The 23,026-nt window shown below is 41.3% G+C and overlaps 1 protein-coding gene across 4 annotated transcripts in view; it reads right to left on the bottom strand.

Moving 5' to 3' along the window:
• HOOK3 (hook microtubule tethering protein 3) overlaps positions 1-23,026 on the bottom strand; it is a 93,639-nt gene that overhangs the window by 10,956 nt on the left and 59,657 nt on the right. For 2 of the 4 annotated variants that reach the window (XM_032468490.1, XM_032468489.1), the window contains exons 14-22: positions 20,499-20,568; positions 17,548-17,688; positions 12,938-13,025; positions 9,972-9,977; positions 8,431-8,465; positions 4,779-4,861; positions 3,661-3,761; positions 1,997-2,101; positions 1,487-1,558 (exon numbers count right to left, since the gene is read on the bottom strand). In XM_032468490.1, coding sequence (XP_032324381.1) covers positions 1,487-1,558; positions 1,997-2,101; positions 3,661-3,761; positions 4,779-4,861; positions 8,431-8,465; positions 9,972-9,977; positions 12,938-13,025; positions 17,548-17,688; positions 20,499-20,568 — 701 coding nt within the window. The remainder of the gene's footprint in view (positions 1-1,486; positions 1,559-1,996; positions 2,102-3,660; positions 3,762-4,778; positions 4,862-8,430; positions 8,466-9,971; positions 9,978-12,937; positions 13,026-17,547; positions 17,689-20,498; positions 20,569-23,026) is intronic. The other 2 variants (XM_032468491.1, XM_032468492.1) reach the window with 1 other exon arrangement.

Here is a 23,026-nt window from a genome sequence, read left to right as displayed (position 1 = left end):
CACGAAGCTCTCACGGGCCATCTTATCTGAACATAACTTGTGTGATAACCCCACTTGGAGTTATTGCTTCATTCTCTGGAGAGCTGAAAACCAGCGCTCTTCTTTAACAGCGTTTCACAGAGTAATAAGTTTGGTTTCATAAGAAAAGCAATATGCGAAATTGTAAAAATCAATCAGGTATGTGAAATTACTAAGAAGGATGCGAGGGGCAGGATTCCAAGATTGCCAACACTAACCTCTTAGGAAGACAAAGAGGAAACAGAACGGGTGAAGTTGGGACCAGTTCCCAGAAACCTTCCTTGAATGTAGATTTTTCCCCCCTATTTTTTACATTTTAATTTTCAATTAATCTATAGTTGTTAACAATAATAGTACTGTAAACCCAGTATGATTTCCTCTTTTGTTTTTTAAAACTGTGATAAAATCTTAAATGTGTAGATTTTTTTTAAAAAACACTTTAAAAATTAAAGTATAAAGGATTTACAGTGTTGTATGAGTTAAATATGTATTTTAACCAAGGCAGATATAAATGTGGACATCTCATGAAATTGTATGAATTTTCTTTTATTTAATTGAAGTGCAGTCAATTACAGTCTGTCTGTCTCTGGTGTACAGCACAAGTATGAATTTTTGACAGCTTAAATCACATGATGAGACCTGAGACATTAACCTTTAAGACACAGTATCAGTTGTAACTGTGAAACAGGAATAACGGTATTGAGCCAATAGCACAGCTACAGGGTCAGGGGGGTGTGATGGAGGAATCAGGTCCAACTTCCTGCCTCAGGGAACTAACGTTTTGAAAAGGCAGAAGTGGTCTTACTGGGAAGAAGAACCAAGAAGAAAATGAAGAAAAAGAAGGAAAGGTCTAGGAAAAGATACTGAAAAAAAACAGAGCGTTCTTCAAAATCTTCATATCCAGAAAACTCTTACTGAAGCCCAAAATGATGAGTATTTATTTTCCAAGTATTTTGTGTGTGTGTGTGTGTGTGTGTGTGTGTGTGTGTGTGTGTGTTGGAAAAGTCAATTTCAAAACCTCCAGTTGTCTGGGGTCTAACACAATGAATATTTACCAACTCTGTTGGACGGTTAAAAGTATTTTCATTATAAGTACCACTCTTGCAAAGGCACTGAAACAGTCCCACAAAACAGAAGCCACCGCATCTCTGTTCAGATATTACTAAAGTCCCAGCCCCTAGAATAAAGTGGTACTGAGGGACAGACACCGAACTGCCATTTACCTTTTTAGCCTCTGGGACAGGGATGATGGTGTGTCCGAAACGTTGTAAACCAAAGTTCTAACCAAATGGCAGTTCTCGTGTCTGGTCTTTAGCCTTAAGATCAGCATTAGGGTTTTGTTAGCGTGTGTTAGGACAGCAATTATTTTTACATTCATTTGGTAGAATTACTGCTGCAGTAAAAGGGAGTATAACTAACGTTACACACTCGCTGAGCTTGGCAGTGTGTTTGGAAGTTGTTTTCTTACCATATTGTACCAGGCACTAACGATGTATTTCTCCTCCATCTCTCTTTGACTCTTTGTTTTCTCATATTCTTTCTAAAAAAAACAAGCACATGGAAGCATGTAAAGATGAAACACAATTCAAGATCAACAGAATGCTCACAATTACCTAAATTCATGGACACAGTTGTACAGTCGGCCCTCCAAACCTGTGGGTTCCGCACCTGCAGATTCGACCCAGCTCAGTTCCAAACACCAGAACTTGAATTTGCCACGCACTGGCAACTATTTACACAGCATTTATATTGTATGAGGCACTACGAGTCATCTAGAGATGATTTAAAGCACACAGACGATGTGCTGATTAGGTTATACACGAATAACCATCTATGCTACTTTATACAAGGGGCTTGAGCATCCATGGATTCTAGTAGCAGTGCCCCATGGATGCTGAGGGGCAACTATGTATAGCAAGTCTTCTAGAAAATAAAGAACCAAAAATCACATGTCTTATCACAAAGTACAGTAAGCTACCTCTAATGAATGGAATAGTCGGTCCCGTTCTTGAAGCTGGTTTTTAAGAGCCTGTATTTCTGGCGCTGCTCCTTGATTCTGTTTAGGGTCTAAAGTTCGGATAACCTGCAAAAAGTCATCAAAGAAACATTTTTAAAGTCTCAAACCTAGAGTGTGACATCTAAGGAAGTAGTTATTTAAAGGAAAAGAAAAAAAGAAAAAAGGATAAACCTTATGGGAATCAAAAGCTACCTTACAAGGAAACTTTAAAATCTGAAATGTATGAAACGATATTCACTTGTTACAACTTTTACTTACATGCAACTTTAAAGTCATATAAAAGAATCAGTTATAAGAAGTAATTCTGGGGGAGGGTATAGCTCAAGCGGTAGAGTGCATGCTTATAGCATGCATGAGGTCCTGGGTTCAATCCCCGGTACCACCTCTAAAAATAAATACATAAATAAATGTACCTAATTACCCCCCACCCCCCAAAATAGATAAATAAAAAAAAGTAATTCTGACTTAAAATTAATCAGTGACACCACAGCAGACATCTGACAGCCATCTTCCCTGTTCGGCTCCTCTGATTTGGCTCGGGGGGGCCTCTGCCTCTGGCCAGATGTGCGATTAGCGAGCTGGTCTACAAGCCGGTCACCGCGGCCCTTCCCTCCGCCAGTGGCTGGGTTTAGACATGGGCAGCTGAAGCAATTCTAGCTGGCCAGCTACAGGGCTTCCGGGAAGAGTCTTTCTGCTTTTTGGCCCAATAGTCACACTATCAAAAATGATTAAACCTACAGAAAACTCAAAAGAGCAGAGCAATAAAAACTCATTTTCTTTAACCAGATTCACCAACTGCTGCTCCACTCGTCTCCTGACACACGACCCTGCAGTGCTGCAACTCGCGTCTCCTTAGACTAAGGACCTTCTCCCACACGGTCACAGAGCCAGTATCATCCGTAAGAAGACGAGCAGCTCTGTAAATCACCACAGTTCAGTCCAACCCACATTTCCAGGGGTGTCCCCCGAATGTCTTCTACAACTGCCCCTGAAGCCCCCAATCCAGAACCACTGCATTTGGTACTTGGGTTCCTCTGAGCTCCTGTTTTATTTATTTATTGGTTTTTTGTTTGTTTTGGGGGGAGAGGTAATTAGGCTTGTTTATTTTTTTGTAATGGAGGAATGGGGGATTGAACCCAGGACCTCATGCATGCTAAGCACACACCCTACCACTGAGCTACATCCTGCCCTCCTGGGCTCTTTTAACTTAGAACAGCCTCTTGTGTTCCCCCATACTCCCATGCCTATTTCTGCTTTTCATAATATTAACTTTTATCTCAAAGTCTGGATTCATCTGATGGTTTCCAAAAGGTATGTTATTTGCTCCAATAACCTCATTTTCCTTGGGATCTGAAAGTGAAGCCGGGAAGATGGCTTTGATTCAGGCTAAGCATTGCTGACAGCGACAAGCCGCCAGGAGGCATGGGGTGTCGGCCCTCCCACCACGTGCTGCTAAGTCTGATTATCAGGTGGGGCCGGGAGGTGACGTGCTGCGATCACAGCTCTGCTCGGGCTCTGTCCTGTGTTCTTCTGTGCGAGAGGTCACCACACGTGCCGTGTCTGTTCAGACATCGGTGAAATGCGTTCAGGAAAGTGGAGTGACAGAACCACAAACGCATACTTACACTTTTGGCTTTCTCTAAGTATTTTTTATATCGTTCTTCCATTTGTTTCATTTCCTCTTCTTTCTTCCGTAAAGCTTCTTGTAATTCTTCAATTTTTAAGGCTACCGATGAGATGGTAAAAAAAAAAAAAAAAAATTTTAAACAACTTTAAAAAGATTTCCACTGACAAAATAATAAATAGTTAACAGCTTTGTGAGATTGTTTAGTCTATCCCTATATATAATTTTTTTAAAAAATTCACAATTTTTTAAACCTAAAGCTTTTTTTTTCTTATAAACAAAACTACACAGTATGAAAGTGCACATGTTAAAATGTATTCAGTGATGGCTGAGGGGATACACAAAATGTGGTATATTTATATGTACAACTAAATATTATTCACCCTTAATTCTGTTACACGTCATAACATTATGCTACATGAAATACGCTGCACACGAAAGGACAAATACGACATGATTCTACTTATATGAGTTACCTATGAGTCAAGTGTTCAGAGACAGAAAGTAGCAGCGAGGCTAGCAGGACTGGGGAGAGGGGAGGAGAGGGAGTGAGTGTTGCATGGGTAGGGATTTCGGTTTGGGAAGATGAAGACGTTCTGGAGACGGATAGGGGTTGGACAGCAGCGTGAATGCACCTATCACTGAACCATATACATAAAAATGGTTAAACCCATATACACAAAAAGTTTTACGTTAAGTATATTTTACCACAATAACAAAAAATGAAAGTCTGTGTCCTGCTCCCACCTACACACAGAAGAATTAATAAATCAAACTACACACGTGTCAATGTCAATAAAAGTAAAAATTCGGCGGACTGACGACACAACTACACTATGAAAAGAATCTCATACAAAAAAAAAAAGAAAATAATTTCATATACTATTCATCAGCATCCAGAGTTGAGGAAGAATTCGCAGCTATCATCGGAAATGTAAGGAATATTGAAAAGATGATTATATATGTATATACTCTTTCTGTGAATAGGGCAAATTCTTTAATTGCTAGAGAATGGAATAGGGCCTCGCTCTAAAACACTCCGATTTTTACGTAAACGCGTTATCACTAGGGTAACGTACGGCTGACCGCTTGGCAACTGTGCTGATTAGAAAAACTCACAGCTGTTGTTAAATCTTGGCTCCAGGTCCTCGATGATGGCCCTCTTCTTCTGCAGCTCATTGTTGGCCTCATGGAGCTTCTCTCTGTGACAAAACACGTGACACTGTGTCACTTCGGGTTTGCACTTAGTTCCTTGAAATGAAAGATCTAAGTTCCTTATTCCTGGAATACACTTGCACAGCCCACAGGTGCTGTGAGACAAAAACGAAAAGACGAATCCAACCTACGTACAGTTTTTAGAAGGACTGAAAAATAGAGACAAAAATCCCAAGTTTGAAATAGTGGTCGTTCTTTTAATATAAACCTGCACAAGAGGGTAGAAATAACTTAATGATGGTTTTTTTTTTCCCCCTAGGAATAAGGATTTTATAAAAAAAATTGAATTTGAAACTATGCAGAGGTTTTATAATGCAAAATCTTGTTGCCAGAAAAGGGGGGGGGGTAGTTCCCCAAATAAGAATTAATAGAAAGAACAGCACACGCCAATAAAAAAGCATAAATCAATGGTACACACACAGGAAGTCAGACACAAATGGGTAATACTGTGTATTTGGTTTATATGAAGTTGGTGACGGGTGAAAAGAGATCAGCCCCGTGGCTAGTTTGCGGAGGTAATCAATTAATTAGAAGAGAGACCAAAAAATCCCAGTATGTTGCTGAAAAATTGCTACAGACTGATCTGGGCGACCCGCCTACACAGGAAAACACTCAGGCTGCAGACCTGGGGACTCGGGGTTTGAATCTTTATTGTGAGTTACTTCCCAATACAAATGTAAAAGAATAAATGAACAGAAAGTCAGTTTTTTCCTAGTATTTACACCGTATGTGTAACTCTTCTCTCTCTACTATTTAGTGTGGTTATTTTCCCTCTATGAGAGGGAAAAAAGGTTGCAAAAATTAGAAAATACAGGAAAACACAGAGAAGAAAATACAGCATGTTATGTCTGTTTCTGGTCTTTTCTATGCAGAATACTGTAAGAAATGTATTTTGAGGGTGTGACACACACACGTATACACACACATACACACATATGGTACAGAAAATAAATACATACAGTACAGAAAATAAGAAAAACCAAGCCCAGGGAAGAAACAGGTTAAGAAACAGAAATTATCCCAGAACCTTAAAAGTCCCACATGTTCCTCTCTCTTTCCCGGTGGTAACCAAAATCCGTAATTTTAATCACTCTCCTGACTTTTGTGATGGGCCTCTGTGCATATTCTTGAACAATACATTGCTTAATTTTGCCCACTTTTTACACGTTAAGTGCTGCTGTATTACTGTGCTGTGAGCTCCATCCTTCGCTGAACACTGTGCCCGGATTCGTCTGTGTTGATGTGCTGGCCCTGGTTTACACACTCTTCCTGCTGTACAGTGTTCTGTCATTTGAATACATCTCCTTTCCATTTATCATTTTACAGTTGGTGATATTTGTATGGTTTCTGCTTTTCTGTGATTAAAAATAACGTCCTTTCATACTTTCTTCTAAATGTCTCCTGGTAAACGTGGACCACAGCATCTCTGGGAACCCAGGGTATACACAGACAGCAGAACTGATGGGTCACAGAATATGTGCACATTCAAGTTAACTAAGTAAACTGACGTGCACTCCTACCGGCAGTGGCTGGGACTGACCAGTGCGCAACACCTTTGGCAATAGCTTAATTTGTCTTGATTCTTAAACTTGACCAATTTGGTCTGTGCAAAATAGTGTTCAATGTAGTGTTAAATTTGCATGAGGATAACCATCTTTTGAGATGCTCTGTTGTAGGTTGGATTGTGTCCCCCCAAAAGATATGGTGAAGTCCTAACCCCAGTACCTGTGGCCGTGATATTATTTGGGTCTTTGCAGATGTAATTAGTTAAGATGAGGTAATGTTGGATCAGGGTGGGCCCCAAACCAGTGACTGGTGTCCTTATAAGAAGGCATGTGATGATGGAGACAGAGATTGCATCTATAAGCCAGGGGACACCAAGGACGCCCCGTGGCCACCAGAAGCTCAGAGAGGGGCATGGAACAGATTGTCCCTTAGAACCTCCAGATAGAACCAATCCTGCTGACACCCCTGATTTCAGACTTCAAGCCTCAAGAACTGTCAGAGAATACATTTCTGTTGTTTTCAGCCACGTGGTTTGGGGGCATTTGTTATGGTGGCCCCAGGAAACTGACACAGGCCTCACCTTTGCTAATACAGTCTTCCTGATGAAGACTTTTTTACCATGTAAATGACTGAACGCAGAACAACGGTCAGAGAGTAGTTTTATGAAACAACACGTGTTCTATTTCCTGCAGTAAAGGGATCGGAATGGAAAACGGACAGAATTCAGCAGGAAATTCCAGCTCTAGGTAACCTCACAGGGGCTGGGGGGGTGACAGATTCTCTTCTTCCAGCACCTTAAGAGCCTGCCCATTGTTAGCCCCTGCCCCCAAGTGTCAGTGGCTCGGAGCATCTCACTTTTCCCACACTGAAAAAACTGGAGAGCTTGCAGCAAACTGCCAGACGACAGACTTCCTCCCAGCCCCAGCAGAACAGGCGGAATGACCCCTGCGGCACGGAGCCTGACACTGTAACACTCCAGCGGGCGAGCAGCCCGTGGCCACCTACACTCCGTGTTTTTGCGAGGACAGAGGTTTGCTGGAAAGTGATACGAAGGATGAAAGCTGTTACTGGGTCCAAGAAAAGGCACAAAACATTTCCAACACTGTCAACCTCCGAAAAAGGTGGACAAAGATTTCTCCCTCATGAAAAAACAAGTATTTTAAAATTTAATCTTTTAGATTAAGAAGTCATGTTCTGGGGTGGTGGTGCAGGAGGGATATATAGCTCAGTGGTAGAGCACATACTTAGCATGCACGAGGTCCTGGGTTCAATCCCTGGTACCTCCACTAAAAATAAATAAAATGAAAACAAGCCTAATTATAAATCAACCTAAAAATAAACCTAGTTCCTCCCCTCCAAAAAATAAGATAAAATAAAATAATTTAAAAAAAATCGCATGTAGGTTTGTTGGCAATTCAAGGTGATGTCTGAAAATCTGCTACTGAGAAGCTTAGTAACACTTCAAAATATTTACATAAAAAGGGCGATTCAACCGGCCACACTCTAAGAGCTGGTAAATGACAGCCTGGAACCAAATTCAGCCTGCTGCCTGTTTCTGTACAGAAAGCTTTACTATTGACACAACATTGTAAAATGACTATAACTCAATAAAAAAAAAAAAAAGCTTTACTGGAACACAGTCCAACAGCATGAGTTACATACTGTTGGTGGCCGCTTTCAAACCACAGAGCTAAGTGGTTGTGACACAGGCCCCGGTGTGCAAAGCCTAAAGCGACTGCTTTCAAGGGAGAGGTTTCTGGCTTGGGATCTGGAGGGCCACACACTCCTCCCTGGAGCTGTCAATGCTGTCATGACGATGGAAAACCCTGGGACCTCATTTGAGCAGACAGTTCTAATGCGGTGATCGTTCTGATTCGAGGACCTTGGGTGGAGGTGACCCTTTAGATACTAAAGGCACGTTCAGTGCCGTATAATCTCCACCACCTTCGGGGCCACCGAGCACTGCCTGGACACCGCGTAACCCCCGAGAGAGAACACTCCTGCCCGGCTAGGCCGTGGAAGAATGAGCCCCGGCACCTTTAATACTTACAGATGCTCTTCAAGCTTCTTCTTTAGAAGAACTGACTGAAAACGGAAAATAAAAAATAGTTTATTACTTAGCATTTTAACTAATACATTAGTTGTTTCTTCTTTTAATTAAGGGCACAGGAGTAAATAACTCTGAGCAAGCCCTCAGTAAGTTCTCTGGTCAAAGAACTGAAAACACGCAATGTACCCAAGTTTATTTCTCTCTGAAAGGGAGACGGCAGCCTATGTAGGTGACAGTAGTCAGTATAAAATACCCAGCTAGTGCATAGCTGAATTCTCTATTTATCATCAGGGAAATGAATTAAAAAGCCACTTATGCACAGACCTAATATTCCTGGATGAAACAGGTAGGGAGAACTCTAATAAAAGACTTTCCCTAAGGCACTTTTTATCTCCTATCCTGTTTTCCTTGCATCACGGTGAAGTCTGGGGTCAATTTCGCTAAATCCTGACCGACCTAATCACAGTTTCCTGACTCGCCCAGGCTGTACACAATGTAGGTGATGATGTGGGCGCGTGAAAGATGGGGTGTGTGCAGCCTTTCACATCCTGGAGGACGCAGCTTTGACTGGGTGTTAAACAAAAGTCTCCCGAGAAGCCGGAGATCGGAACTGACCCAAAATAAACAAAGAAAGGTGGCCTTCTGTCCAGGACCACTGGGCTTCGTGATCAGACTTGGCACTAGTAGGGCACATGTAATTAATGAAGGCTATAAAGAGTTCAAGTTGAGATAAGTGGCTACATAAGTAATTTAGCCAAAGCCAATAACAGAGGCTTGCACGACACGCTTGTCTAATCACAGCTAAGAGCAGTCCCGGGGGAACGCGCCCCGCAGGCTGGGCTCTTCGATGCCCACCCTCCTCGCTCGGTAATGATTACTGCGATTGTTTGTCCGAGTCCGTTCAGACACAGCTCTGGAATATTTCAAATGCACAGTTATGCTAAGTTTGTAAACTCCAGCTAGATTAGTGGATGGCAGTGTCCTCGTCACTGCCTCCCCCAAATGTCAGGAAGGGTGCTAACCCTTCTGACTCCTGATCATGGCTTGTTCCTCCTCCAGTACAGTGGGTAAAATGGAAAATTCTTTCTAAATACCTTAGCTTGCATTCTGCATTTATGTTTTGATTAGGCTCGAAGCAAAATTAACTATAACCCTGAGATGACACGTAATAAACCCACGCCACAGGCCTCTCCACCTGAAGACTGTTACTCTTACATACGTGGCAGGAGGTGGCCAGACAGTGACAGGGAGCTAGCTTCAAAATACTTTATGAAAACAAACTAATTATGACAACGGGGTAGAGGAGGAGTGGGATGGGAAAAAAAGCGGAGTTCCTTTTGTTTGACTTGTTAGGTTTTTGACATCCTTTAAGCATCTTAACTGTAAAGGGCATAAACCTGTAAAGCAAGTAATACTCGTATCTTCATTTTGCATAAAATTCTAGCAATTTAAAATTTCAACAACACTGACTCTGATGGCAGATAACAAACACATCAAAACACTGCTCAATATATAAGAAATGAATAGGAGGCGATACTTACAATAGCCTTGAGCAGAAACCATGCCAAGAGACAGAGAGGACATTATTAGTATGAAGCAAACACAGCAGCCAACAGAAGGAACGATTTAGTATAATTCATGAACAGAAGTAAAAGATATGCATTTTTTTTCCAAAAATGTACATTTTTTCTTTCTTCTATGGTCTCCTCATCCTGTCTTGTTCTCTGGTGTTTTATACACTGTGGCTAGCTCAAATTATCCATAGGACTGGATGTAACAATGCTTTTCTGCTTCCACGCTAAAAATAAATGACATAAAAATAATAATAAAAATGTGCCAACCATGCTACTCTGACTTAAGGTCACACGAAAGGACTGTGCTTTTGATAACAGAAATAGGCAGAAATTACGTCGCTCTTCAGAGAGGACCTAGTTCCATTTGGCAGGCTGTTTTATGAATTATATATTCCTGAGATGCGATATTGTAGGTTACGTGAAAGAGAGAAAACAGAAACATCCAACGTCTGCTGGGGGAAGAACCACGCATCGTGGACCACATTTTTCTCCAAACCACTTTGAGGCCTGGCTTCCGAATGAGGAACGTTTCTATCTGTATCTTCTCTATGTAGAGAAGAGTTCTGGGAGAATTTTTGAGAATTTAGAGCGACACATCTCTTCAGCATCCGAGCAGTGGAATAAACTGAGCCATTAACGCAAATAGTACCTTTAGGGCTGGCAACTCATTTCTGAAATATGGTCTCTTAAAGTAGTGACAGCGTATTTAATTAGATTTGACAGCCAGAGTGATACACCTCGGCAGGCTCTGTAAGATTACTTTTTTACAGAATAAAATCCTTTCTGTATGTTTTAAAGAAGCCAGAGAAACAAGTGTGATGGTGACCGCTGCACCCTGAGGCTGAGCTCACACTGACACCGGCCATTTTTACCTCCTGTGAAGGACACTGCCTTGCACTCTCTACCATAACCAATCAACAGTCTCCTGAGAGTTTCTGAGACCCAAATGAAGTCTATGTTGACCTCAGTTTAAGAGACCTAGTGGTTTCACTGGCCTGAGAAACGCTGCTGCTCTGCGTCCCCTCTCAACCCCCTTAGGCCTCCTGGTGTTTTCATGCACAAATGGTGGTTTTGCTTGTGATTTCGCATTCTGGATAAAGGCATGTGTTTAAAAACTAAACTGCGGCATTTTTTTTTTTAATGTTTTTCTTGTTTTACTTAATTTTGGTGGGGGGAGGAGGCAATCAGGTTTATTTTTATTTATTTATTTGTTAACGGAGGGACAGGGGATTGAACCCAGGACCTTGTGCATGCTAAGCGAGCTCGTTACCGCTGAGCTATATCCGCCCCGCAATCGTGGCACTTCAAACTAGTTCCTTTTAATAAAAGAATGAGGTAGTTTAAATGTTGGTGACATTTTAGGAACTGGGAATCAATGTGGGAAGCTAAGAAGGCCTACCAACACACGGAAGGACAGTGAGCTCAGAGATGGAGCACGCCTGCCGAGCCACGCTAGATGCGAGTTTAAGGAACTCACAGAATTAGGTCAGGGATGAGTTTTTTTATACTAAACACTCTCAGATTTTAAGTAATATACTGTTTCATTTTTACACCTTCTAATGTTAACAGGACTGGATGGAACGGGGTGTGTCTGCAGTACTGACACTGAACGCCCAAAATAACTTTCAAGGGGCAACAATGAAACACGTTTATACTCAAAGGCCAGCAAATTACACTGGCAATAGGAAAAAAAATTTCCAGCTGACTGAAGCAAAGAATGGTCATTAAAATTTAGCAGGTTTTTTTTGGGGGGGGGATTTTTTTTTATACTTTTACATTTTTATAATTATATAAAAATAATTATATTTTTATAATTATAAAAATTTATAATTTTTAAAATAAATTATATTATTTATTTTTTGGAGGCGATGCTGGGGATTGAACCCAGGACCTCCTGCGTGCTGAGCATGCGCTCTACCACTTGAGCGATACCTTTCCCCTAAAATTTAGCTCTTATCCCCGCTTCACATGATTTCTGAGCATTTATAGTCGTAGCTCTACTGTCCACAGCTCGTTAAGTGTAAGGGATTTGCAACCCTGGTTGACTGAAGGTTTCAGCAGAGACTGACGACTAGGCGCTACGAGCGCACTGGGGTGACAGTGGGCACGTGGGATGCGGGACGCAGGACGCTGCGCTCCGGCCTCGCCGCTGGCCAGCCAGCTGGCGCTGTGACACATGCGCAGAGCGCTGCCGGAAGGAGAGAGGAGAGAGGGGGCGGGGAGCAGAGGGGGCGAGAGATGGAGAGAGGGGAGAAAGAGGGAGGAGGTGGGGAGAGAGGGAGGGAGAGAGGCGGAGGCCAGAACGAGGGATTCGTAAACTTAGAGATGGTAGGATACTAGGAGTGGCATTATTTTCGTAAAATCAATTTTACACAAAACATTTCTACTCGATCAGGGAGGGTAGAGCTCAGTGATAGGGCACGTGCTTAGCATGCACCAGGTCCTGGGTTCAATCCCCAGTCCTTCCATTAAAAAATAAGTAAATAAATAAACCTAATTACCTCCTCTCAAGATATATAAAAATAAACTGTACCAAAAAAAAAGACTGAACATTGAAAAAAAAAATTTCTACTGGAACATGCAAAGTCTCTACCAGCATTTTCTCTTTTTTTTTTTTTTTTTTTGACCAGAGAGGAAAACCTATACTCTGCATACTGAGTTGAGCACATTTAAAACATAAAACCCCAATTAATTCCTTAGCATAACTACAAATGAACTTCTAGCTCCCCAGCAAGGTGAGGCTGAAAGAGACAATAAAGTACCATCTGGTCCTTTTTCTAAGGAACGTTAGTGAAAGGAAAACACTGCTTCTTTTCGATAACCAATATAATCACACTTATTTTGATAGAGACCATCAAATAATAAATCAAAGTTCTAATTTTTCTTAACATTACGAGACTGTTGGGCCATCACTGGTACATATGGAGACTCACATCTTCTGCCTTGGAGCCTTGATCCTGTAAGGATTTCTGAAGTTCTTCCACCTGGGACTGCACTTCCAGAAGTCTCTGATTCACCAGCCTAGAAACCAAATGGACACTGATTTTTCGAAGTTCTGACTGAAGTTGTGACCTTCATCTTAGGCTGTCATATTGGTTAGGGAGACGGTTTAATTAGCAAAACAAAGGCTCATGTTACAGTGGTAGCTTACTTCTCCAGTTATTTTTTGCATCCCTTGACATTTCTATGATGATGTCCAGTGCTGTGATTTGGCGGACAAGTCTCGCTGAGCTGGGATATTTATGCTCACGTGTTTGTCTGAAATTCACTTCAATATATATCTATTCGAACTGAGTGTCAGGCACCACATTCAGCGTGGTGTTAGGAGATGTTTGCAGGCAAGGAACTTGGGGAGGGGGAGGCAAAATGTAAACAAATCAAATATGAGGTAAATACCTCTGCACAGCACTCTGAGGTATAGACAGGGAGTGACGGTCGCTCAGAGAAGCAAGAACTGTCCCTTACTGGGTGGAGGAGGTGGGTGGGCTTCCCTTGAACTGAAACTCGAACAATAAGTAAAATGATTATGGGCATTCAAGGCAGAGAGTTCAGTGTGTCCAAAGCACACAGAACAGTGTGAGGGTGCCAGGGGCTCAGGAAGTGCATGGCTGAAGATAATGTACAGGGGGAAGAAAGGGGGACAGGAAGCCAGGGGGACCAGGAGGGGCTGGGTACAACCTCGTGGGCCATGCAAATGTATCCTCATTCACCCTGAAACCTGGCCTAGACTTTGGCCTGGACGGGAGTAGCCCAGCCAGCCTTCACAAATGCTGATTCCGGAGCCTGACCTCCATAAATTCTCTCATCATTAGGAGGCCACATTCAGTGGACCAGCAGGTCTTGGGTGATGCTGAAGGATATCAAGAAGAGAGAAACAGGATCAGGTCGGGTTTGGGAAAGATGACACTGGCATGAGTTAGAGTGGGAGATGTTATTTAAGTTGAAGACCGGGGGGTCATTTCTCACCACGGTGACTGCACACGCCTGAAACAGAAGGGAACAGAGGAGGCGACGCACTGAAAAGACAGAAGAAGACATGGAACGAAAAACAGGACTTAGGATTGTGGTCTGAGCTACCAAGAACCATTTCCTGAGACAGGGGACATGGGAGGGACAGGCTGAGAAAGAAATATAAAGACCTTTACTTGGTATTTGCTGAAAATGAAGTGGCCACAGATGCCCGTGGGACAGGTGACGCCTGCATCCGAAGCCCAGCAGGCAGCCCCGAGCTGACCACAGAGACCCGAGAGCCATGGGGAAATGACTGGGGCCACGATCGTGAACACAGTGATGAGAAAGGACTCGGAGAAGGGGAGGAGGGGAGGGACAAGATGGTCCCCAGCCTCACCAGGCAGAAGGTGGGAAAAGGAGCAACAGGAGAATCGGGAGAAACAAGCGAGGGCAGTCACTGAAACTGAGAAAAAGGCTGAGGATGGGGAACGGTCCACAACCATAGATGCAGCGAAGAGGCCAGGGAAGATGGAGCCCCAAATGCGCTCCCTGGACCGGTGACTCCAGGAAGAAACACTGCAGGGAGATGGGGCGGAGGCAGCAGTAAAAGCCAGACTGTCCCCGGCTCAGGACAAGGCAGGGCCACAGTGTTTAGAATCCAAACAGCCAAGAAGTCCAATGAGACACTGTTTTAACTCAACCAGTTGCAAGAAATTCTCAAAGAAAACCTCTAGCTTCTGTAACTTAGTGAGAATCACGCGGAAAATGCAGTGAATCTGTAATAATAACTGGTGTTTTTCACATGAAGGAATCTGCCTTTTCACTCGGTGACAGAATTATCTGAAAATTCCTATTCAATATGGGAACAGAGGTACAGAAGTACATTACTAACGGTAACTCTATTCGATCTTTTTGGGGAGCAAGAGGGAAACAGATATCAAACGATGACTTTCAACTCTCCATCTTTTAGTTTATGAATGTTTATGTTTATGTTTATGATTTAGTAAATGAATGTTACAAGCCTACTAGGTGGAGGCCATGGTAAACGTTATATAACATAAAACATACTGATTATTAAAGTATGAAGCATACACATACACACACATAGGAAACTATAAAAAGACATGTAAATGCACATGAAAGAAATTCACCTGCAAAATAAATGAGGTTGTAATGTCGACCTCATGCAGTAATTTAGAAGATTAAGTGAGACAATGTATAAAGCATGTCTAGCAGGTACCTGCCCGTAGTAGGTATTCTGTAAATGCCTCCACTTTCTTTCTCCCCCTTGGGAAGTTTAGTGAGTTACTGTTTTAATCAGTCTCATTACACAGAGTTGTCAAGGGGTGTCAAGGTCACGATACAATCTGGATGGGAGCGAAGTCGTGCATGCGTCCAGAAAGTTCCCTGAGCCGCTCTGCTGTGACTCCACTGAGGGTCTGCAGGGAACAGAGATTTTAAAACAAAGACTAGCTCATTGGGAAAACCAACTGCATAGGACTTTGGAGGTTGACTGCAAACCTTTCCTCCCTCGGAAGGTGATTGGGAGGGTGGTGAGCAAATTGCATTTACAGTCGTACAGTTAAAAGACTGAGTGGGGCTGAAACTCTGGTTTCTTGGTGCGAGTCCAGTGCTGTTAACCAGGAAGAGATTCAGTTAGAGACTAGGTAATGTCAACATTTACTAATAAACTCGGTGAGAACAAACCTATGATAATTCACTTCAGAAAAAAGGATCCTGTGAGAGGAAGACAGGGAAAAAAAAAAATGTTTTATAAACGTGGCCGAAGATAAATTGGCAAAAAAAGACGGTGTGGGTGAAGTGGAGGCTTTGAAGTCACATGGCCTGAGTCTCAGCCCAAAGTCCTTAGTCTGTAAAACTTTAATAAAGTAAGACCACGTATTTAAACACTTAGTACAGTGTTTGGAGCAACCACGGGCTTAATAAATGTTAGCGGTTGTTATTATGATTATTGCTGTCATAGGTCATAACGCCCATAGGTGGTAAAATCTAAAGGTGAGTTATCATCCGTGTTGTAATTTAGGAAACAAACACAGATGTAAGTAACACAGGCACTTGTGAGGTGACCAGTCCCCTGCTCATATGAGTTTATGGCGACACTTAATAAAGTCGGTAAGAACAAACATGTGACAATTCACTGTTCTGTTCTGTTCTGGAGGAGACAAGAGGAAAGGGCCTCGGAAAAACCAGGGGAGTGCTGCAGAAGGAGCTGTAGGTGTGGATTCACTGACCAGAAGGCTCTCCTGACTGCGTAGCTTGAATATAGCCCCGAGGTCCAGGGTGAAGGGGGACTGCGAGGTGCCCTCCCTCACCAGGGCTCTGCGCGATTGCTGGCTGTCTTCTACAATTCCCATTCCTCCCCCTTCTCTTTTCCCACTTTTTCTAAGTGTGCTTTGCTGAGAGGGAGGAAATTAGGTAATTTCCGCTTGGAGGAGGTACACCGGGATTGAACCCGGGACCTTTTGGGTGCTGAGCATGCGCTCTACCACTTGAGCTATACCCTTCCCCCAACTTTTTCTAATATTCAGATCTCTGCTCCTAAAAACTGATCTAAAAAATGTCTCCTCTTATTGGTGCTCAATTATGCTCTAATAATCACCCTGGTATTTACACTGTTTGCCGACTCTCCCTCCACAGCTTTAAAAATCAACGTTACAAAAAAAAAAAAAAATTAGCGTTACAGGAGGAAGGGACACGTGAAACTGTCATAACAATCCTGACTCTCAAGACTGACTCACACCTGGGAAATGCCGAATCAATCAGGCATATCAGAGGAGTAATCTGTAACATCACGTGAACTGGGAAACTATTTATGAAAGTGTCAAATCCCTGCCAGATGACAGAATATCGCAGCCCTAAGAAAAAGGAAAGACATCACGTGTTTGGTGTCTAAGGAACAGTTTCTAAAAGGAAAGAACCAGAAGACTGTCACGACAAAACACGAACGTAACCCGTGCCAGAGTAAGCTACTGCTCCTAAGAGTAGTTTTGAATGCCTGCAAAATGCAATACTCTTAAAACTGAAAGCAGAAAAGTAACGCTCTTGTTAAATCTCCAGATTCTAAATTCTCGGAATCACTGAATTGTTCATAAGAGGGATGATTTCCTATTAGAGTCACAAGAAACAGCAGATGTTTTAAAAAGTACTATTCACTACGACAGATCCTCCCATTTTCCTCACACCAATCAATTCTCTGAAACATTAATTTGTAAAAACAGGGTAAACTAATTAACCCGATCATGACTACGAAGTGAGCTGTCTGGAAAGACTGTGAATTAATGGTGACTTTTTTAATCTTCCAGTTTTAATTAGTGACTAGAAAGGGAAGATGTCAGGGCTTTGCTATCATTTTGCTTAAAGAACTAAAGAAGGGAACACTATTACAGAGACACAATAATTTGGGGCAAATTTGTCCGTAAGTGGAAAAGAGGAAAAGAAGTGCTCTTGAAGTGAAACGGAATAGCATGTTGTCACTTTTCAAAATGCACTTCACACCTTTGCTTCGGGGAATCAGAGCCAAAGCGAACAGAGAAGATGTGTGTCCAGGTGTGGCCGCCTCTCCGCAGCCTACCTGTTCTCCGTCTCCAGTTCATTCTTGCGCAGGTTGGCATCATCGAGAAGGCTCTGCAACAAGGCGATTTTCTCATTGTCGGATCCCTCCTGGTTAATCTTTAACATCTTATTCTCATGCTGAAGGCGAATAAGTTTCTCCCTGAGCGCAGAAGAAAAGCTGATTATCTGGCGCAGGAATACAACACGGCTATCAAAATCCAGGTGTGCACTGTTACAGATTTAATACACAGGATAGAGATGAAAGACAGAGGACCGGCAAAGAACTTAGCTCCTGTTGTAACTGGCTGAGATGTTATGCTTCACGTGTTGAGCACTTGCTTTTTAGAGTGGATAATCTGAATAGAATCTCCAAATATCATGGTTTGCAATAAATAAGATTTCAAAAATCCTACTTCCTTTGTAAGTATTAAGTCTAAAGATTTAAGTATTTGAGCTATGAGTGCATCTATGTATTTGTTCTTTGGTTCTCGTCAACAAATGTCATCTCTAATGCTGTGCTCTTAAATTACCAATCATTTGGTGGCAAGATATAATATTCAATGAAGAATGCCTCCAAGATATGCAGTCCACCCCACTCCCACAGATATTCTTGAAACAAGACAGACGATCAGAGCCACGTTACGGGGCTGCACTGTCTTAGGCTCTTTGTGTGATGCCCAGAGCTTACGCTGAGGGATGTTGAAAGAAACAGCCACACAAAACTTGCCACTGCGTTTACTGCAGGGACGATACAACTGAATATTAATTGATATGAAGACATAACTGGAGATACACTTGTGGGAGATACAATTCATCTTTTATGTCAGAGGGACTCGTCTTTCGAGGGCTGCACGAAGGAGCTACTACTGTCAACACCAGAAGCTATGAAAAGCTGTGCTTCTCATGGAAAAAGAAAAAACAGAAAAGAAACATCAAACACACTGAACAATCTGCTCTCATTTTGTAAACAGTGTAAATCTTATGAGGGACTTTAACTTTTGCTACTGAAAAGATGAGAGTCGTATCTGTAGCCCAAATGAAGCAGTTACATAGAACTTCATCTATTTCGTAAATGGACAACAATGACTTCATCATATTTTCCAGTGACAAAATAAAACAAGCACACTTCAGGGAGACCAAAAAAGGGCAAGTGAGAAGAAAATACAGGCCCTCCTACGGAGCAAAATAATTACTGCTGAAACACAGCCTTCTGAGTTTATGTATACGTACAGACACGCGAACACTTGTAAAAAGGTATCTCGCGGTATGTTACCTTGGTATCTGCTATTTACACTTCTCACAATCTTTTCATCATTATATTTTAATATTTTAAATGACAATGTTAAAATACAGAGACGAATCATTTATTGAATCAATGCCTAATTATTGGGCATTTAGATTATTACCCATTTTTAGCTTTAACACGTTATTAACAATCAGCTTTATAAATATCCATTTTTGTATATTCTTGATTATTGCCTCAGGATTAATTCTCAGCAAAGTAATTATTGGGTCAAAAGAGAGGCACAAATACACACATTTTGCCAGACTGCTCAAAAGAGAAGTTGTACAACCATAAGAAAAAATTTTTTTTGTAATTATGTGTGGCGATGGATGTTAATTAAACTTATTATGGTAACTGTTCCACGATATACACATGTATCAAATCATTATGTTGTACACCTAAAACGAATACATTGTTATATGTCAATTATATCTCAATTTTTAAAAAGCTAATTTTAAAAAAAGCTTTATCAGTTTAAACTTTTACTCCCAGTTTATGAGTTCTCCAATTTCTCCACAGTGAAAATCATCACTTTAATAGATTTTTGCAAATTAGACAGGCAAATGTCATTATATATCAAGTATATTACATATGCTGAGAAATTTCATCTCTTGTACTATTTCACTTTCTTGACAGCTCTTCTGGACACAGAGAATATTTTAACTGGTATTAAGTAATACTCAAAAAAAAGCCATTTTATTTGTTGAATCTTTATCACTGTTCTTTTCTCTCAGTTAAAAATCCAACTGCATTTACCTATATGCTTCCTAAAAACTGGTTTTTGGACACAGCTATTTATTTATAAATATTCATAACAATAAGTGTTCATTCATTCAACAAATTTTATTGGTCCAATAATAAAGTGCCACATCAGATGGCAGAAAAGTAAAAGGTATACAAGATGCTAGAATTGGTGTTGCATTATACTTCTTTTGTCTGTCCTTAAATAAATGCCAACAACAATAAACATTGTCTTCATTTATTCCACAAGTATTTGAACACCTACTGCAACTTTCACGGTTTATAAAACTTTTACATGATCATTATTTTATTTCATACCTCCAACTGTGTCATGAAGAATCAAGACCTGTGTCAATTTAAAAAGGGGGCAAATTAGCCCAGATAAGGTAAAAGCAATATTCAGAATTAATCATTCATCTTTTTGCTGGACAGTTGGTGCTTCCCTACCAATTTTTCATTCTTATACATAAAGCCAGGCATATACTGAAATAAATGGGATATTTAAAATGCTATGACTGAGTGAAAATGTAAGGTACTAGCGAGGGAAGAGGAGCAGTGATGGGGAGATATTTCCTCCTGTCTCTGCGCTGTCTGTCCCAGACCATGCCATGTACTTAGTACGTCTTAGTGCCTATTTTGCAGGCTGATGGCTAGGCATGACCTTTGTCATTGGGCCAAGTGGTTTCACTGCTAAACATCTGCTGAGGATCCCTGAGCACAGACATGTCAGTTTGCTGTGTGTGTGTGTGTGAAACACTGTCCTCACAAAGCAAGAAATCAAGTCTCTGTTTGGGCTTCTAGCACGCTGAAAACACGGACCTCTAAACACTGAGTTCAGGTTGAAAGCGTCAGTGGTAAAGAATGAGGAGCTGGTCCTCTTCATGAGAGAGGAGAACGTTTTCTCCGGGAATACTGTGTGACCGTGAACTTCACGATCTCCTTACCTGATTTCGGGGGTAACGATCTCTGCCGCCAGACTGTCCGAAGATTCCTGACTCCCCAGGGGCATTAACCCTAGAAACACACAGGCGTGGATGCAAGGTTGAGAGACAGCACAACCATCTCCTCTGCTTCCTATACGAACCCCTTCTTTGAGCATTGATTTTAACAGTTGAAATCTTTAATTCAAGTAAAAAAACCATGCTGCAGTTGCCTTACATCATCATCATCATCATCATATCATTTGAACAATTTTTAAGTGTACACTTTGTTGTGGAACCATCACTATCCATTCCCAAACTTTTTCATCACTCAAAACAAAACTCTGTAACCATTAAGCAGTAACTCCCCATTACTCTCTCCGTAGCCCTCATAACTGTTACTCCACTTTCCGTCTGTCTAAATGAACCTGCCCCCAAGTACCCCAGATAAGGGGACTCCTACCGACACTCGTCCTTCTGTATCTGGCCCACGGCACCTGACATCATGTTTTCAATATATTCACCTATGTTGCAGCATTTATCACAACTTCATCCCTTTATACAGCCAGATAATATTCCATTATACGTATATACGACTTTTGTTTAATCCATTCACCTGTCCGTGGGTGCATGTGCTGTTTCCGTCTTTTGGATGCTGTGACTAATGCTGCTGTGAACACTGGTACACCGGTGTCTGGTTGAGTCCCTGCTTTGAATTCTGCTGGGTCTGCCCTTAGGAATGGAATTTCTGGATCACGTGGTAACCTATGTTTAACATTTTAAAGAGCCACCAAACTTTACCGCAGCGCTTGCCACATTTTACATTCCCACCAGCAATGCAAGAAGGTGCTGATTTCTCCACAGCTTCACCAACACTTGTCATTTTCCTTTTTTTTTTTTTTTTAAATGTTTTTGGTAATAGCCATCCCAGTGGGTGTTAAGTGGTGTCTCACGGTGGGTTTGATTGAGGTGGCAGTGGGCATCCTGTCCTGCTCCTGAGCTTAGGGGGAAAGCTTTCAGTCCTTTCACCACTGAGTATGATGTTAGCTGTGGGTTTTCCATGTGGCCTTCATCAGGATGTAGAAGTTTGCTTTCTAGTTCTCTTTTTCATGATGAAAGGGTGTTGGATTTTGTCAAACTGCCTCTTCTGCATCAATTGAGATGATCACGTGGTTCTCACTTCATTCATGAATGTGGTGTATTGTCTCTACATCTATCCTCATGTGAGTTTCATGCTGTTCAGTTATAACTTTTGAAATCAGGATGTGTAAGTTCTCCAACTTTTCTTTAAGATTTTTTCGCTGTAGTGCCTCCTTTGTATTTTCATATAAATTGTAGGATCAGCTTGTGAATTTTCATAAAAAGTCTGCTGAGAATTCGAATGGGATTGAGTTGAATCTTCACAGCAACATGAAGAGAACTGTCTTTAACTATGGTGTATTTTCCAATATCTGAGCATGGAACATCTTACATTTATTTAGACCTTTAATTTATCTCAGCAGTGATTTGTGGTTTCTACTGTAGAAGTCTTGCATTTCTTTGTTAAACTTATTCCTAAGCATTTGCCTTTATAACACTATTGTAATGTCATTTTCAGACTGTTTACTAGTAGTATACAAACAGAATTGGTGTTCATACACTGATCTTGAAACACTGAGACCCTGCTGAACTCACTGATCAGATCTATGATTTTTCTACATCCTCCTTGCCAATCTGGATGCTATATTTCTGTTTCTTGTCTGACTACACTGGCTACAAGCTCCATGCTGAACAGAAGCGGCAAGACCTAACAGCCCTGCCTCATTCCTGATTTCAGAGGAAAAGCGTTTAACCTCTCATTACTAGGTATGAGGTTACTGTAGGTTTCTTATTGATATCCTTTACTAGGTTGCTAAGAGTGTTTATCATAAATGGGGTATCTACTCTTTTAGTGTAATGATATAACAGCTCTCCATGTCAGGCATATGTAAGATTTACTTCATTCTTTTTAATGGCTCTAAAGTATACAGTTGAATGAGAATGTCATTCCTGTACTGCTGAACTTTAATGTTATTTCTAAATTCCACTATTATAAACAATGCTTTAATTCATTAGGGTAAATTTTTAAAGCAGAAGTGTTAGCTCAAGGATATATACATAAATAAAGTTAAAACATACAGGTTTAAAGGAAGCAAAGAGGAGGGGAGGGTATAGCTCAAGCAGTAGAGTGCATGCTTAGCATGCGCAAGGTCCTGGGTTCAATCCCCAGTACCTCCTCCAAATACAAACAAATAAACCCAATTACCCCCCCCATAAAGAAAAAAGAGAAAAAAAATCATAAAAAGTATTTATTGAAAATAAATAAATAAAGGTAGCAAAGAAACAGATGTGAAAGTTTACATAAATTTACCTGCCTTTTCTTGGTGACATAGGAGCTGAGAATTAAATCATTAAGTTTCAAGGCTGGATTCTTAAAATTTGGGGAAAACTTATGTAAAGTTGATTAGAGATATATGAAAGGATGGCCAAGCAGCAAGGATCCAATTATGATAAATAATTTTTTAGGGTGGTGA

The sequence above is a fragment of the Camelus ferus genome, chromosome 26 (assembly GCF_009834535.1).
Source record: "Camelus ferus isolate YT-003-E chromosome 26, BCGSAC_Cfer_1.0, whole genome shotgun sequence".
Taxonomy (NCBI): Eukaryota; Metazoa; Chordata; class Mammalia; order Artiodactyla; family Camelidae; genus Camelus; species Camelus ferus.
This window is presented reverse-complemented; position numbering and strand designations above follow the sequence as displayed.